This window comes from Nestor notabilis, unplaced genomic scaffold (genome assembly GCF_000696875.1).
Source record: "Nestor notabilis isolate BGI_N333 unplaced genomic scaffold, ASM69687v1 scaffold5570, whole genome shotgun sequence".
Taxonomy (NCBI): Eukaryota; Metazoa; Chordata; class Aves; order Psittaciformes; family Psittacidae; genus Nestor; species Nestor notabilis.
The window spans coordinates 117,136-132,629 of NW_009910615.1; the positions used below are offsets into that span (position 1 = coordinate 117,136).

The 15,494-nt window shown below is 38.6% G+C and overlaps 1 protein-coding gene across 1 annotated transcript in view; it reads left to right on the forward strand.

The window, feature by feature from the left end:
• LOC104402914 (thrombospondin type-1 domain-containing protein 4-like) overlaps window positions 1-15,494 on the forward strand; it is a gene marked incomplete at its 3' end in the record, with an annotated part of 137,871 nt that overhangs the window by 113,532 nt on the left and 8,845 nt on the right. Inside the window, exon 4 of the mRNA XM_010010910.1 lies at window positions 11,405-11,580. Coding sequence (XP_010009212.1) covers window positions 11,405-11,580 — 176 coding nt within the window. The remainder of the gene's footprint in view (window positions 1-11,404; window positions 11,581-15,494) is intronic.

The following is a 15,494-nucleotide window of genomic DNA, read 5'->3' on the forward strand; positions in this document are numbered from 1 at the left end:
GTCTACCTTGTGCACTGGCCCTGGTTCTAAACTGCGTGTGCTGCTGGCCTGGCTGGCTGGCCAAGCAATGCAGAGAGCTGCGGGCTCATGCTGCAACCTGCTTTGCAGTCAGGGAAGGCTTTTAGACCTCTCCTCTACCTGTTGTCAGCATTTGTTTACATCTTGCATTTGAGGCTTGCCTGAAATTAGGCACTAAGTTTGAAAGCTCTCTAGAGAATGGGAATGTCACACGTTGAGCCAGAGGAATTCATGTCTAAGCTAGGGGACCCAGCAGAGCTTTGCAGCTCACAGATCTGTGTGTTTTGAGTTACAGCATTCAACTTTACCACACAGAGCATCCAAAACTCTTGAGAAATTCCACTTGAAATTTGAAACAGCTTAGGAATATTCATTAGCTCCAGTTTTATATTGTGAGGAATTAAAGCTATTTAGCAAGCAAAAGAAGCAGTTACAATTCTTTCTATTTCATCCTTGGATTCTCAGTGCTATTTTTCTGCAGACATGTCTGTCTGCTGTTTTAACTTAGCTGTCTTACAACTGTTCCAGTTCTTAGCAATTGTCAGGAGTGCGAGGAGGTAGAGAACATTTTTTGTTATGCCAGCTGGAGAGAAGAGTGGGGTATGTGCACATTTGCATTTCACTAATCTGGCCCTTTTGACTGAAGCAGTGTCTAGATTAGAAGATAATTCAATTGTACTTATCCACCCCTAGGATTTACGCCAAATGTGTGCTGAGTTTCTGTGCTGGGCTAACTAACGTGCAGCTGAGCAGTGCCAGAAGGCTCAGCTATCATGTTCAGAGCCATTAGCAGTCAGTCCGATCAACTCTTGAAATATAAGAACCAGATTCTGACTGAAATTATGTAACTAAGCCAAATACTATAATCTGCAGGTTCGGTGGGAGTTGCATAGCTAAAATACCACATGCTGTGTTGGAAATGTATCCCTCCTGGAGACCTCTAGTCCTGAATGTTCTTGTTATTTCTAAATAGCTGGTTTACAGCTATTGCCAGTGAAGAGTATTTCCTGATCTTACTTGAGGTATGGTTGTGAATATGTTGCTAAAAATTCAGGCCATGCTTTTTCACTGGGTTAAGACTGAAATTCCTATTAAACCTGAAAAGAACTGAAGTTCTGAGAGTGCCATTTAGAAACTTTAACCTTAGTTAAAAAGAAAGAAATTAAGGATGTGTAAGTAAGAATGTGAAAAGACTTTGAAGTTTTGTGTAGAAACCCCCCACAATCATGAGTTATATTCTATGGATCAATTCCTGTGTCCTTCTGAACCACAGGAGTTCCCTTGAGGTGCTGTATTTCCTAAAACAGAATAGTACATGTACAACTGCGCATATACATTTAACATGGTTTCTCTGCAGATAGAGGACACACATGATTCTTACTCTATTCCTCTGGGGTTTAGTGCTGTCTTTCATCTTCTCCCCACTTAATTTCACTCAGTCTACTCTTGCACCAGCCCTTCTGTTCTCCCTTTTCAGTATTTTCAGGACAAACCTGAACAATGGTAAAATTATATACCGTTGAAAGCAGCAGAATATTTACACTGACTAGAGTGGAATCGGCAATTCAGTCATTTCCTCCTACCCTTTCAACTCAAGGGAAATTTCTGTGCAAGTTAGAAGACAATCTTTGTATAGATTATTTTAGTAGTACTTAATAAAATGTATTTGAGCTATATTATTATAGAGTATGGCTAGGTAAAAATAAATGGAAAGCTCATCATTCTTTATCATATACTGTCATGGTGTAGATTACTTGTGTAAGTCCTTTTAGTTTGGCTCATTTACAGAATAATGGGAAATCTGCTCATTTTCAGTTATTGTTGGAATGACTCTTACCTCTAGTAAATACTGTGCTGGTCTTTTTATAACTTGTCACTTACTTCCCCTCCAGTATAGAGGGCTGTAATATACTACTCATAAAATACGATGACTCTGTTTAGGAGTGATGTAATTTCTTACAGGATTCTCTTACTCATTGCAGTTCATACACTTTGATACAAATTGGGAATCAAAACAGCCTTAGCACAGAATTGGATAGTTGTATCTTTAAACATGGTAGTGGTTATTGAGATCCTGACACAGAGCAACATTTGCATATATAGCTAAGAGCACACCATTAATGCCTCCATGCTTTCCTGACTTTAGTAAAGCCTGTCATTCTGAAGAGGACTAAGCAGGTTTATTTTTTGTACTAGAGACCTCATAAATGTAACAGTAGCATAAAGATGAATTTCATCTTTGTTGTTGCCTCTTACTCTTCCATTTGCTTTCCCGGTAAATATTAGTATGTTCTACAATAAATGCCTTTAGAAACTAATTTTATGCTCCAGGCAAGCTATTTAGAGTCATATCTCAACATTTGGGAGTATTGCCTCTGCATAACTTATTCCCTATGGAAAGCATGGAAGTCATGTAAGTGTTATTAATTCTGTACTTACGAATAATAATATTAGAAGTCATCAATCACTCAAAAGCACCTATTTGAAAAATGGGAAAAAGCCCTTCATTAGAGCAATTATAATAGGGGAAGCAATAATAGAAAAAAAAAAACCCCAACCTGAAAATGAAGGCCAAGATGCAATTCATAAGGAGTGCTTATGCCTTACAGTGAAAGAATTGCCAAAATGCCAAAGTTCGCTTTAATTAACCTTTTTACTTGCATCATCTAATCTGCTTCATGAAGTCCTTATTTCGAAAGTGCCAGCCCGTAAATGGACATGCATTTACAGTCTTACTCTAGCAGCTGGGTGAGTAAAAAGATCTAACTACAACCTCTGATTGATTAACACTACTATTTATATCTGTTTTCACATGGTCCCTGGTTAGACTTTCAGTGTTGCACACTGTTCCCCAGTGGGATTGAGTATGATGTGTGTGGGAGCAGTAGTGTCACTGAAGCACAATAAATGCCATATAATCACACATTTTGCAAATCATGTCATATTCTGTATGCATCTTCTGTAGTAACTTGTACGTGCCAGAGTACTGAGAAGTTCAAGTGTGAGAATGCTGTTGTCAGAGAGTGTGTGTGTTTCATTTTTGCTTCTCTTCTCATCAAAAAGATAGAACAAAACAGGAAGGATTCACTAGCTAATGTATTTTTGTTTCAGTTGGCTATTATTAATACCTATCAGGGAAGACTGTATTAAAGTGCGGGGAAATACTGCATCCTCTTCTGATAGAAGCTAAGCTGTGTGCCCTTTTGTAACATGCAGGTTAAATCTGAAATTTCTTGGGGGATTTTATCAAAGCTGTTGAGACTTTGAACCTGCTGCAGTGTCTGGGCCTGAATACATCAGGTGGCTATATGATTAGTTTTGTTTCTCAAAGCCCATATTATTTATTGCAGCAATAGTTAATTGTCTGTTCTGCTTTGCTGCCCCAGCATTTTCCTTGTGCTGATGCATCAACATGGCTGTCGGAGGCAGAAGCAAAAGAAGGAATGGGCATAACTGAATGCAAAGGAAGCTGCATGAGCAGGGGAAAATTAGAGAGCAACAGTTTCATGAATACTCTGAAAAGAAAATGGCTCCTTGCAGTGGCAAAAAAAAAGGATGTTTCTGTTAGCAGTGGTTAATTGTAAAACTTTTACCTTTAAGCATGTAAATAGTATTTTCTTTTTGCAGGTAGGAAAAAATCAGGAGTTTTTTGAATCCCCATATAGTGGGATTTTTTGCCTGAGTTGATCTGCAAGAACAGGCACATGAAGAGCTCTGAGCAAGATTAAACTTTTTTCTCTGAGGACAATCTTGAACTATGATGAAATAAAGAAATTTTATTGACAGCAGTTTTTTACTGTGAAATTTCAACCATGCTGCTGCTTTAGAGATGTGATAAATTCATATCTAGAGAGGGGAAAACAGAGAATTACACCAGTGGACCAAAATGATCTTACCATTATAATTAAAACTTGGGAAAGACCTGTCACAGTGTAGCAAGTTCAACAAAAATCTGAAGGAGGATTAAAACTACGTATGCATCTGTGTGGACAGCCACTCACTGCTCTTTCAGGAAAGCAGCAGATGTTTGTGAAACAATGTTTTCACATTTTTATGTTGAGACAAGTAAATTTCACATTTAGTCTGTGTTTTTCAGAGTCACACCAAAGGTACTAAGTTTCTGACACCAAAGCAATACATTTCATTTTGTGCTACGGTAATGGTATTTGGAATTTTGGGTTTGTCTGATTTTGCTGATGAGCTTTACCATCTAGCTTAGAAGGGACAATCAGTTGTTCGGGCTTAGACTGCTTTTAACAGTGGGCTGCAGGGGAGCTTAGAATGCTGGTATGAAAAACTGAAATGAAAAGTTAGGAGACAGCATGTCTCCTCCAGGCAACAAGCCATTGGAAAAGTTGTCACTAATTTATCTTCTGTGAATGCAGTGCTGCAGTTGCTGACACACCATAGGATCATAGAATCAACAGGTTGGGAAAAAACCTTTAAGATCATCGAGCCCAACCATTACCCCAGGACTGCCAAGACCACTGCTAAACTATGTCACTGAGGGCCTCGTCTACACGGTTTTGGAACACTTCCAGGGACGGTGACTCCACCACTGCCCCGGGCAGCCTGTTCCAATGCCTGAGCACCCTCTCTGTGAAGAGATTTTTCCTAATACCCAGTCTAAACCTCCCCTGGCACAGCTTGAGGCCGTTACCTCTTGTGCTATCACTTGTTACTTGGGAGAAGAGACATCTCTGCACATGATTCAGAATTGAAATGTAGATCAATCACAGCATACAGCTGACAAATGAAGCACAAAAGGCATTTGTAGTTTAGCTTTGTCAATTAATTGGTATTGGACTAGCTTGTGTTGGTCAAACACAAAAGAAAAATGTGTCAAAAGTAGAGGATGTTTCCAGAGAATCTTAAGTATTTGAAATACTGTCAGATTATTTTAGACCAAAACCAAGTGGTTAAATGAAATAGAAAAGACAGAAGGAGGATGAGGCCTTAAAGAACTGTCTTAAACGTTATTTATTTTAAGCATGTTCTTGGAAGCAACTGCATTCAGAACCTCTGAGCACTTGGTGATTGCATGAAATCCAGAAAAGGAAGTTGCCCAGAAATTGAAATAGAATTGGCAACGCTGTTTTTGTTAAGTGGTCAAGCAAGATGAATGGCAAAAGATAAATGAACTCTGAAGGAACTGGATTTCAGCACACTCATGTAGTATTAATAATGAGGATTGTTTTTTGTATCTATGTAGATCTGCAGTAGACAACTACAGATTCAGAAAAGCCACCTTATAATCATTAATGCGGGTTGAAGATAATTTTTCCATCAGCTCAATTGATTTCTCATCCACCTGTTCTAATTGGACATTAGGTAATCTAATTCCATTCCAACACTAAAGATTCCATGCCCAATCTTTAAATTGATACAATTTTACTCGATCATATTTAAAAACCCTAAAGGATGGCTCTTGTAATCATTACGAAATGTATCCAGAAGACTTCTGTTCCCTCAGAGCTGAAACAACAGTAAATTAAGCCTTAGAGAGCAGAACAGGCATCTCTTGTACTGCCCTTTTTTGACTGTGTCATTGTGGAAGGATAAAACCTGACGAAGCAGAACCCGAGGACAAACTTGGCAAAATCAGTTTAATGCAATTCACTGTTTCAAATTTATTCTCATATGAAGCAGAATTTCTTTCATGTGGTGTGATAACTCCCTGAGTAGAATATCAGAAAAAATCCTTGTGAAGGAATGTGCTGAAGAACAGGATGTTGATCTGAAATCTACTGTTAATATTTTAGATAAGAAAGAAAACTGCATAAATCTTTCCGTGAAAATAATGGTATGCTTGAATTATCATTTCCTTGTAATAATATTGCAAACCTTGTCTTTTTATGTCCATTGTTATCTATTCTATACTATGAAAATATTTAAGCAACTGCTTGAATGCCATTGTTAGCAATAAGACTACCTGTCGTACTTAACTGGCAATGTTATGACTACTACTCATTCATGGATAACATGCAACACTTTTTTTGGGAAATAAGCATGTGCCCAAGCTATTAAAATCTGTAAGGAAAGATGTTTGATTTCTAAAAAGCAGATTTTTTAATTCCTATGAGTAAAAAAATGATAATGTTTTGTAAGGATAGGGGTCTATATTAATAAGGTAACTGTATAGAGACAGAACCAAAATTTCAGATGCTTCCCAGATCCAAATATGAATAAGTGTCTCAAATTTGGATGCTTGTGCAGAAGGTTCTGGTTCCTAAGAGTTGAAAAAGACTGGAAATAGCACAGGATCCAGCTTACTCCTAGTTTCAGTCAGGATCTAAAAAACACATGAAAGTCATTTTATGCTTTTGTATTATGTTTACTTATAGTCTTCCCTGCACTGCAGGATAGTGGAGGGGGTTTTGTCCTAAAGTTGGTATTAGAAAGTGTTTTTCTGCATTGGAATTATGTAAGGTCATAGAGTAGTTCCCAGTGGAGCATCCTGCTCTGGTCCGCTTCTTTCTGACACTGTTAAAGTGACCAATAGTGGCTTAGAACTTCCAAAATGGTTGAAAGTTCAGCAACTTTGTCTCAGCTATGTGCAGTTAGAAGATGCCCCATTTTTGTCATACAACATCTGTACCCTTACCCTGTCTTGGTTGCCAGTGAAGAAACCAAATAGAGTGCAAGAGATGAAGGTATCCCACCTGCAGAGATATTTTCTTCTTGTTTAGCGTATACAATCTGATGCTAATTTAGGGCTCAGTCAGTGAACTGCTGACCATTTTCTAATGTCCTCAGCTGGCTCTAGACTAAGAGGTTTGCAGGATCAGACTGTTAAAGATCATTTGATTCTTGGTGATTACAAGGATCTTAGCCCTACTAATATTTCTTGAATTAAGCTCAGAGTCCTGGGGGAGCTTTGCCCCAACCTCAATAGGAGTTTGAATTCAAAAGGTCAGAGGGAAATAATACATAATTCAGTTCTCGAGAAGTGTGCCAAATTTCTCCTAAATATTTTGTAACTAAGGTGTGTTCTAATAATAAGCAAATATCTCTGCTTTTGGAAAGGAGTTATTTCAGAGAATCTATTTGAACTAATACATACTTCATTATTTAAAACTGTAGATTACTGAGTCTCTAGGCATTTGGCTTTTTTTCTCTCTGGGCATCAGAGGTACTTTCAAGTGCCTAGTAGCTGAATGCTATTACTTACAGTATCTCAAGATTGTGGTCTATAAGGTCTTCATTTCTTCATTGATTTAATGTGTATTGTGTATTCTAGACTGCAAGGCATGAAGGCAAGCTATGTTTTGTATTACTGAATAGTGGTTGCTGTGTGTTGGGTTTTTAAGTATCTGAAGTTGTCTTCAAGTACTTTTGGAGAAAGTTTTATAGTTCTGAAGCACTGAGAGTTTACTACCTTTATTTGAATTATCTTGGCTGATTTTTTCTGAGTTGAAGGGGTGGAAGACAGGAGCTGCAGAACATCTTTGAAAGGAGAGCTGTAAGCAAACTGAGAAAATTAATACTCCAGATACTTGAAATACAAATCTTGATGTATGGTCTATTGAGATTTTGCTGTAGAATTGTAGCTTAAGCAGAAATACCAATCAGAGTTTGTATCCTGAAGTATTCCATACCTCTAGTGCAAAACATTACTGAGGGCCACTGCAAACAGCACAGTTTTAATTAAGAAGCTGATACCAGAATGAAAGATAGGTGAAATCAGCTACAAACTGTATGAGGAATTCCTCATGAGGAATTAACGGTAAAGCTGTTCATAATCTTTCATGCTTTGACTAAAAATATTAACACTATAAAAGTTCTTCAGGGGGCAGAGTTGAGGTGGTAGCTGCAGAGCGATCAAAGCATGAAAGAGGCACATTTTCCCTTTTTATGGGGAGGCCTCTTTCAGACTTGTCGTATGATGGATTTGAAATGAAAGTCTAATGGACTCTCAGTTTCTCAGATAGCCATCTTTCCACAGCTTCATTATTAACAACAGTTTAATCTTAGCCAGCTTGCTCTCTTTTTTCCTAAGCTCTTGATAATTGGCTTAATGAGCAATATAAGAAAATATACTTGGATCGTAAAGTTAAGGCAGTGTTCCATATTGAAAACCAATGTAAAACTAGTCTCCAACAAGTTTTGCAGAAGTGTTTACTTCAAGTTGTTTGAATTAAAACTTAATGAGTGTAAAAAGCATGTTAATAGTGTGAAGAGTTTTTTATTTCATGTGTGCAATAGTATGTGAGCTGTATTTTTCCCTCCCAGCCCTATATTAGTAATAATACCATTTTGATGGCTGATTTGTATAAAGTATTTTTCGACTAATGTTTACAGTATAGAGACTGTTTAGTTAATGTGTCAGAAAACGAGAGCTGGGAAACAAGCGGGTGTACAATAGCTGTTGGGAAAAATAAATGTGGAGCATTAAGGAAAATAAAATTTCAAAATGTGTGAAAACATTTTTACAGGATCTGATCCAGAGCCATCATCACTTGAATGTTCTGTTTCGCTTGCAAGCCAAATGTATCAGGTTCTTGAATATGCCAGCTGTTCTGGTGCTTTGTTGGGAGTAGCGATACAAACGCTGAGTTCCTTCTCAAGTCCAGAAAGGTGGGAAGTTGTCCACCACGACTCATGCCTTCTGAGTTTATGAGGGTGCAGCTGTGTCTAGCCACTGAAGTCCACTGAGTAGTTTGCAAGGATGAAGCAGGGAGAAGGAAAAGCCTGAAATTTCACCCATCAAGGCCCTTTACAGGGGCAGTGGTCCAGGGACAGCCCTCTGTATTTCCTTGGAAGTAAAGACTGTCAAAAATATGGGCTTACCTCATACAGTCAGAACTGGTGGTAGCCAACTGCCTTAATGCATAACCTTCCTACATCTTACATTTTATACAGAATGGTTAAAAAAACCCAAAACTCTTTACAGTGAAGAAAGAAGGGAATGCAATACTATAAAGTCTTTTATATTAATTTATCTAGTTTTAATACCTGTTCTGTTCAGTTACTACCTTGTTTTCTTTTAATGATCCTATTAAAATATTTTCATGCACAATTGGGGATACTAATAAAAAAGACTAAACTAATTTGTATTTTAAATTTACAGATCGAACATGTGTTCTTATGAGAATCATTTGTTACCTCACTTTGAAAAAGTAGGTTGCTGAGTCCTTAGCTTCTCTCAAGTTGCGACTGTATCTGTTTAGTGCAGGAATGATTAATAAAGCCCATGCAACTGCAATTCAAATCTATTAGCAGTAGTTAGAGAATATAGCATACCTCTGTGTCCGCATATTAGGCAAACTAATGCAAGCTGACTTGAAATCACAATCATAACAGAATATTCTAGTTGTCTGATGCTTGAAGATTGATAAAGTTACCCACTTTGTCTAATGAACCGTTGTTTTTTCTTGAATGAACAACAATGGTAAGGACTTTCAAGAGACGTAAGTGCGTGATGGTATCTGAGTACTATCTACAAAACTTACCAAAAACCCCAATGAAGTTGTTTTCTATAAACAATTCTATCAATATTAAGTAAATTAAAAATAGTTTGTTAGTCAGCAGCAACCACTGCTGTCTGTCCAGTTCCCTGTATTTTACAGTGACCAACAGTAAGGTGTTTCATAAGATAGTGTAAGAATATGCAGTTGGCAAATACAAAATAATCTGCTCAAGTTACAAGTCTTAATATACATAGAAATACAAACCTTCAGTATCAGGATGTTCCCTTGCAGCTATTTACTTTTATTAATTAAAAACAAACAAAACAATCCCAAAAGCAGTCCAGTCCCTCTTGAATCTTATTAAAGTGCTCCCTTCAGCAGCTTCTTACTGGATTGAAGCTGGCAGGCCTATAGACACACATCGTGTAAAAAGTATTCTTTCTGAATTTGCAGACCTTTTTTTCATTACTTTCCCTTAATTTTTCTTTTGAATTGGAATAATCGGTTTTTCATCCATAGGTCTATATTTGTCTGCATCTTTACCTGTAACTACAGAATTTTCTCAATACAGAAAGTTTTCTTTCAACAAGGGGGACTTGAAGAGTAATGAAGCAACTGACACAGTTTCTGAAATGTGGCAATAGTACTGCACTTAAAATCACTAATGTGTTTGGAATCAATGGCATAAGTTTAATTTCCCATCATTTTGGCCATGCATGTAGGCTTTTTAAGTTTTTCCCAGCAGCATAAATAGTTGTGTACAACGCTGAGAGCATTTTAACCAAGTATCGCAGTTAATGGGACAGAAGAAACGGTCTCTGGAATAACTGACTCCTCGACCCTAAGTTTTTATAAGTTCAAAACTTGTACCTTGAATTTGCATTAAAAATTCAATTGCCAAGCAATATACAGCCAAGAGTATTATTAGATTTTGTTTGGTTTAATTGTATTTAAAAGCAAATTCTTTTGTATAAAATTGAAAACCTTTGACTTCAGCGTTTAGAGAGAAGGTCATGTCTTTTCTGAGTACTTAAGCAATGTCTGATGAGGTTTCTACCTCAAATTATTAGTAGGTTTTAAAACACCTACCTGTAATATTGCATAAAATTATGTACATGTATGTGGCAGGAGTTTCTGACCTTAAGGGTTAAAATTATAGTCACTAGATAAAGGAAGTAGGAACAAGAAGGAACAGAGGCACCTAGAAGTCAGTGACTTGTCCATGATGACAAAGGGAATGCACTGCACAACTGAATATTGAATCCATATTTTATCTTTCCCTGGCTGATCCCTTCTGATTTGCAAAGTCACTTTTTCTTATGCAAGAGATCTTACTGGCATTTTCGGAGAGCTCATCATTCCAAAGCCTGCTGCAGACCAGGCTCAAGGCTCTGCAGATGGTATGGCAAAAAAACTGTGTGCTGAAAAGGAAATGGAGGGAGTAGCCATAGGGCTTCATGAAGAATAACTGGAGTCTCTGGCAATCCAGGATACTCATGTGTCCCAAAATTGTTTGGTGCTTCTGCATTGTACAGGGTTCTGATTTTCTGTGTCTGTCTCTGTGTTTTGTTCCATTTAAATCACAAAATAGGAATGGAAAGGAAGTGGGTGAAAACAAGTTCCTCAGCATCTATGTGTGTTCAGTGTATGCTGCTGGCTGGCTGAGAGTCAGATGGTAGCCTATGAGAAACCGCTGAAAAAGCTTTCCCAGCCATCTTTGATTTTTCTCTCTTTTCTTGCAGCATAAACATACCAAGTGGTAGGACAATGTTTTCTAAGGTTCATTTGTTTGTTTTGGGTTTTTTTCCTCTGCACAACTACTAATATAACTCTGTTCTTTTCAACAGCCAAACAGCGTTGCCCCCAGGCATCAGAGAACACTAACAGTGCACCTTTGGGGATCTGATTAGGCAGCAGTAGGTGAAGGTGATTTCCTCTGATCAAAGTCCTTGTGTTTCTGTCCCCATCCTCTGCAGCACTGCGGAGTCGATCAGGACGGTCCATCATCAATGGAAACTGGGCAATCGATCGACCTGGGAGATATGAAGGTGGTGGGACAATGTTCATTTATAAACGCCCAAATGAAATCTCCAGCACTGCAGGAGAGTCGTTTTTAGCAGATGGTCCAACGAATGAAGTCCTCGATGTCTATGTAAGTTTGCTGTATTTAGATTAATCTTTCTGATGGGGAGAAAAGAATTGTTCAGTTCATTGTTAACATGCAATGCTAAAATCGTATTCAGAACCAATACTTTGTTACTGTTCCATTCCTTTAATTTTGAAACATTATTTTTAATATTTTACTATGGCTTGCTATTGCTCCCATCTTGCTCCAGATCATACAAAATCTAAATAAAGATGAAGCCTTTTTCTCTCGGACTTTATTGAGCCACTAAAACCAATTTTACGTGTTCAGTAAAACAGAGATAAAGCACAGAAATGTGAAATGGATTTTCTCCAGGTACTTTCCTTCTCCAGAAAATTTGGTGCAGTTTAATTTTACAATGAACTGAAACAAATGCCTAAAACAGACAAGGCCTCTCAGAGAGTGATACCATCTCAGTGTTCTCTAAAAAAACCCATAGTTCCAAAAAACTATAGAATGTGGGATTTGAAGCAGTGCAGTTTTTAATATGAAGCTATTCTAGGAGACAACAGATAATAGCTATTTGAGAAAGGAAGAGAGAAGACAAATTGTGGTTAAGAGGTGGGAATCATTGAAAAAGCTGTTTACTTCAGACGGGACAGGTTTTTACTACATCATCTTGAACTAAAAAATATAACTGGAATTGATTACAACTTATTCAAAGATAAATGGTGTGTTTTGAGGTTATACACTTTCACATGATAAAATCCATTCATTGAAAAAAATAGGTTAACTGGTGAAATGGTTGTTTCATTCAGCTACGGCTTTTTTGCCTTTAAGTGCATTATAGGGTGGAAAAGTGAATATGCTGGGTTATTTCACAGAAAAGCAGATAGTAACTACCCTGATTACTCAGCTGGGAAAAGTTAAGTTGGCAAAGTTATTCCTATCTGCTACGTGGTGTCATAATCAAGCAACGGAGTAATTACACAAATGTTAGTTCTTCTTGGGTAATTTCTGATTGATTGCAATGTAAGACTGGCAAAAGCCTGGAAGATTAAACAGTTGGGCTCCTAGATTCTGCAATGCACACTCCATGTTTTTAAAATGTATGTGTTGTTGTGTAGTTACAGGATGCTGTGAGCTGAGGTTTGGTCTTAAGTGTTTACTGTCAGCTGACTGATGCCTAATAATGTAATGACCCGGACAGAAAAGGATCAGGAAATGGATTAAACAGATATTTCCAAAGTAATACAGTAAAAAATCCCTTAAGCTTAAATTTATCATGTTTTAATGCTTTGGTTTTGGCTTAGTCTCTTCTTTTCTCACTTTTGCAACGAATGTAAGAAAGCTGGCATCATATACATAGCTTTGTCAGTTTTGTTCTGTGGCTGCTACTATGGATTGCACATCTAATTTGTCTGGACTGTTATCTGAGATGTTCCTTGCAGACACGAGGAATCTTACAATTCATTATAAACTGATAGTTCAGTGTCCTTTTCAAGATAGTGTGGGAAGAGAAAAATGGATAGTGCTAGATGGAAGAAAATCAGTCATCAGTATGAGACAGCCTCTTTTACACGTTTGACATTTGTAGCTGCACAGATATGGATGTCTTTTTTTTCAGGCTTTGTGTTGCAGTTCCTGAACCGTGTCATTCTCTTTTCATCCATACCCATGATCTTTGTGCTCTGTGTAGAAAAATGAAGAGATTTGCAGATAGGAACTGCAAATGGCTTTCTGGTCCTTTTTTCTGAGATCATGCTGTCTGTGTTCCACTCTAAAAATGTAGAGGAAAAAAGCCTCCAAGTTACAGCAGGTTGTAATTAGCAAGGTAAAAAGAGATACAAGTTTTGTCCAAGTGTGAAGTGTACACTGCTACAAAGACTTAGGTCCACTAACTTAAAGCTAGGTATTTTTCTGCAGGAAAGCTGTGACGATACATTCACAGGGGCTTAATCAGTTAAGCTCCTTCTAATATGTGCCTGTCAGTCGTTTTGAGAAATGTGATGGAAAGAACATGGGAACCATTGGAAAGCTGTTCCTGGAATCATCTAAAGAACAGGGTCCTGGTTCTGGAAGGTGGTGGTGGGGGTACTCTTCTGCTGAAGTCAGCTTCTTACTGCTCAGTTCTCTCAGGACCGAACACAAAGAGGGTGTGTTTTTTGGATAACAAAGTAACATGGGAAGGACCAATCCCCACAAAAATATTGCAGGCAGTGCATTATTAGATGGTTCAGAAAAGTGAATGATCTCTGAGGGACAGAGTTCAGAGGAATAGCTATTGTATTTGGCAAGGAAAAAGTGATTTTGACACAAAAGGTCTGAATCCCTAGTTGGTGTTAATTGGTGTGACGAATTTAGTGAAACCTTGAAGTATCAGTGTGCTCTGCTGGGTCATAAAGCCATTGGCGTAGCATGACTTTTTTCAGCCCATGGTTTGTCAGAGCCGAAGAGCTAGTGCAAGCTCTGGTGTTTGTTTTGTTTGCTGTAAGCTGAGGCTTCTACCAGACCAATCCCCACAAAGAGTTCAGGAGTTCTAAAGCAGCAGTCAGTATAAGCAGTACTGAAGTAATCGAAGTTAAAGTGGTGAAATTAGTAGCTGATGGCACCCCTGTATTTCTGGTGTGAGTATGCTCAGGCTCTCAGGAGCAGCAGCAGCAATGTAATAGAAGCCAGTTGGGTATGAAGTGTGCTGCTGGCAGTTTTTAAAAGCTTTTATAAAGTCATATATTGCACAGGTCTTATTTTGCCTAGCTGCTTAACAAGCACACGAGAAGTGACACTGACTTTCAGAGGCGTGCTTATGTCAGCTAAAATGGGCTTGTGCAGCAGCTTTCTGAAATCACTCAGCTTCATTTTCACATTTGAAGGAGAAAACCTTATGGTTCCTGCCTGTGTTTCATAAAGAGCACTTTGATAGAGGAGTTGTGGCTAGCAGTAAAGCAGTGAGAAAGTCTGTCTGCACGTATGTTACATCTTTATTCAGTTGAAAATTAGCTTGGAAGGATAGGGAGGGTTGTACTGAGCCCTCTTCAGCTTCCAGAGGAGGGCCACGAGGATGGTAAGAGGACTGGAGCACCTCCCGTATGAAGACAGGCTGAGAAAGTTGGGGCTGTTCAGCCTGGAGAAGAGAAGGCTGCGTGGAGACCTCATAGCAGCCTTCCAGTATCTGAAGGGGGCCTACAAGGATGCTGGGGAGGGACTCTTCATTAGGGACTGTAGTGGTAGGACAAGGGGTAATGGCTTTAAACTTAAACAGGGGAAGTTTAGATTAGATATAAGGAAGAAGTTCTTCACAGTGAGGGTGGTGAGGCACTGGAATGGGTTGCCCAAGGAAGTTGTGAATGCTCCAACCCTGGAGGCATTTAAGGCCAGGTTGGACAGAGCCTTGGGCGACACAGTTTAGTGTGTGGTGTCCCTGCTCATGGCAGGGGGGTTGGAACTAGATGATCTTAAGGTCCTTTCCCACCCTAACGATTCTATGATTCTATGATTCTATAACAAATATGTGGGCCTTTGTGATCTGTTCACTTAATCTTTATTATGCAAAGCTTACGGCAAGAGCTGCATAATGTTAGAACTTCTAGCTAGTTGATTGTTGTCTCTCCATTGAATGGTGCAGAGGGTAGGTACACAATGATGAAAGAACAGTTTCATTTGTGAGTTTTGGGAGGTGTTACACGTGGAAGAACACATGTATGCTGTCTGCATGTGCTCTGTTTGAGTACAACTGATGAATCTTTAAAAGGGCAGTTGGCTGGATTTGTAGATTGCGGTCTGTGGAATGTATTTTTCTTTGCTTTGTTTCTTCCTTGCTTATATTTCCTCAGACCTACTAAGGTCTTTCTACGTGAGAATGTTTTAGTGGCTGTAGGATTGTCTCTTCTGCTGCTGAGGCCTTGTGTGTGTGTGCCTCTGCTGCCTGCACTGGCGAGAGGCAAGGCTGTGGCTGGGGGGGGGCAACCACCACCCCGTCC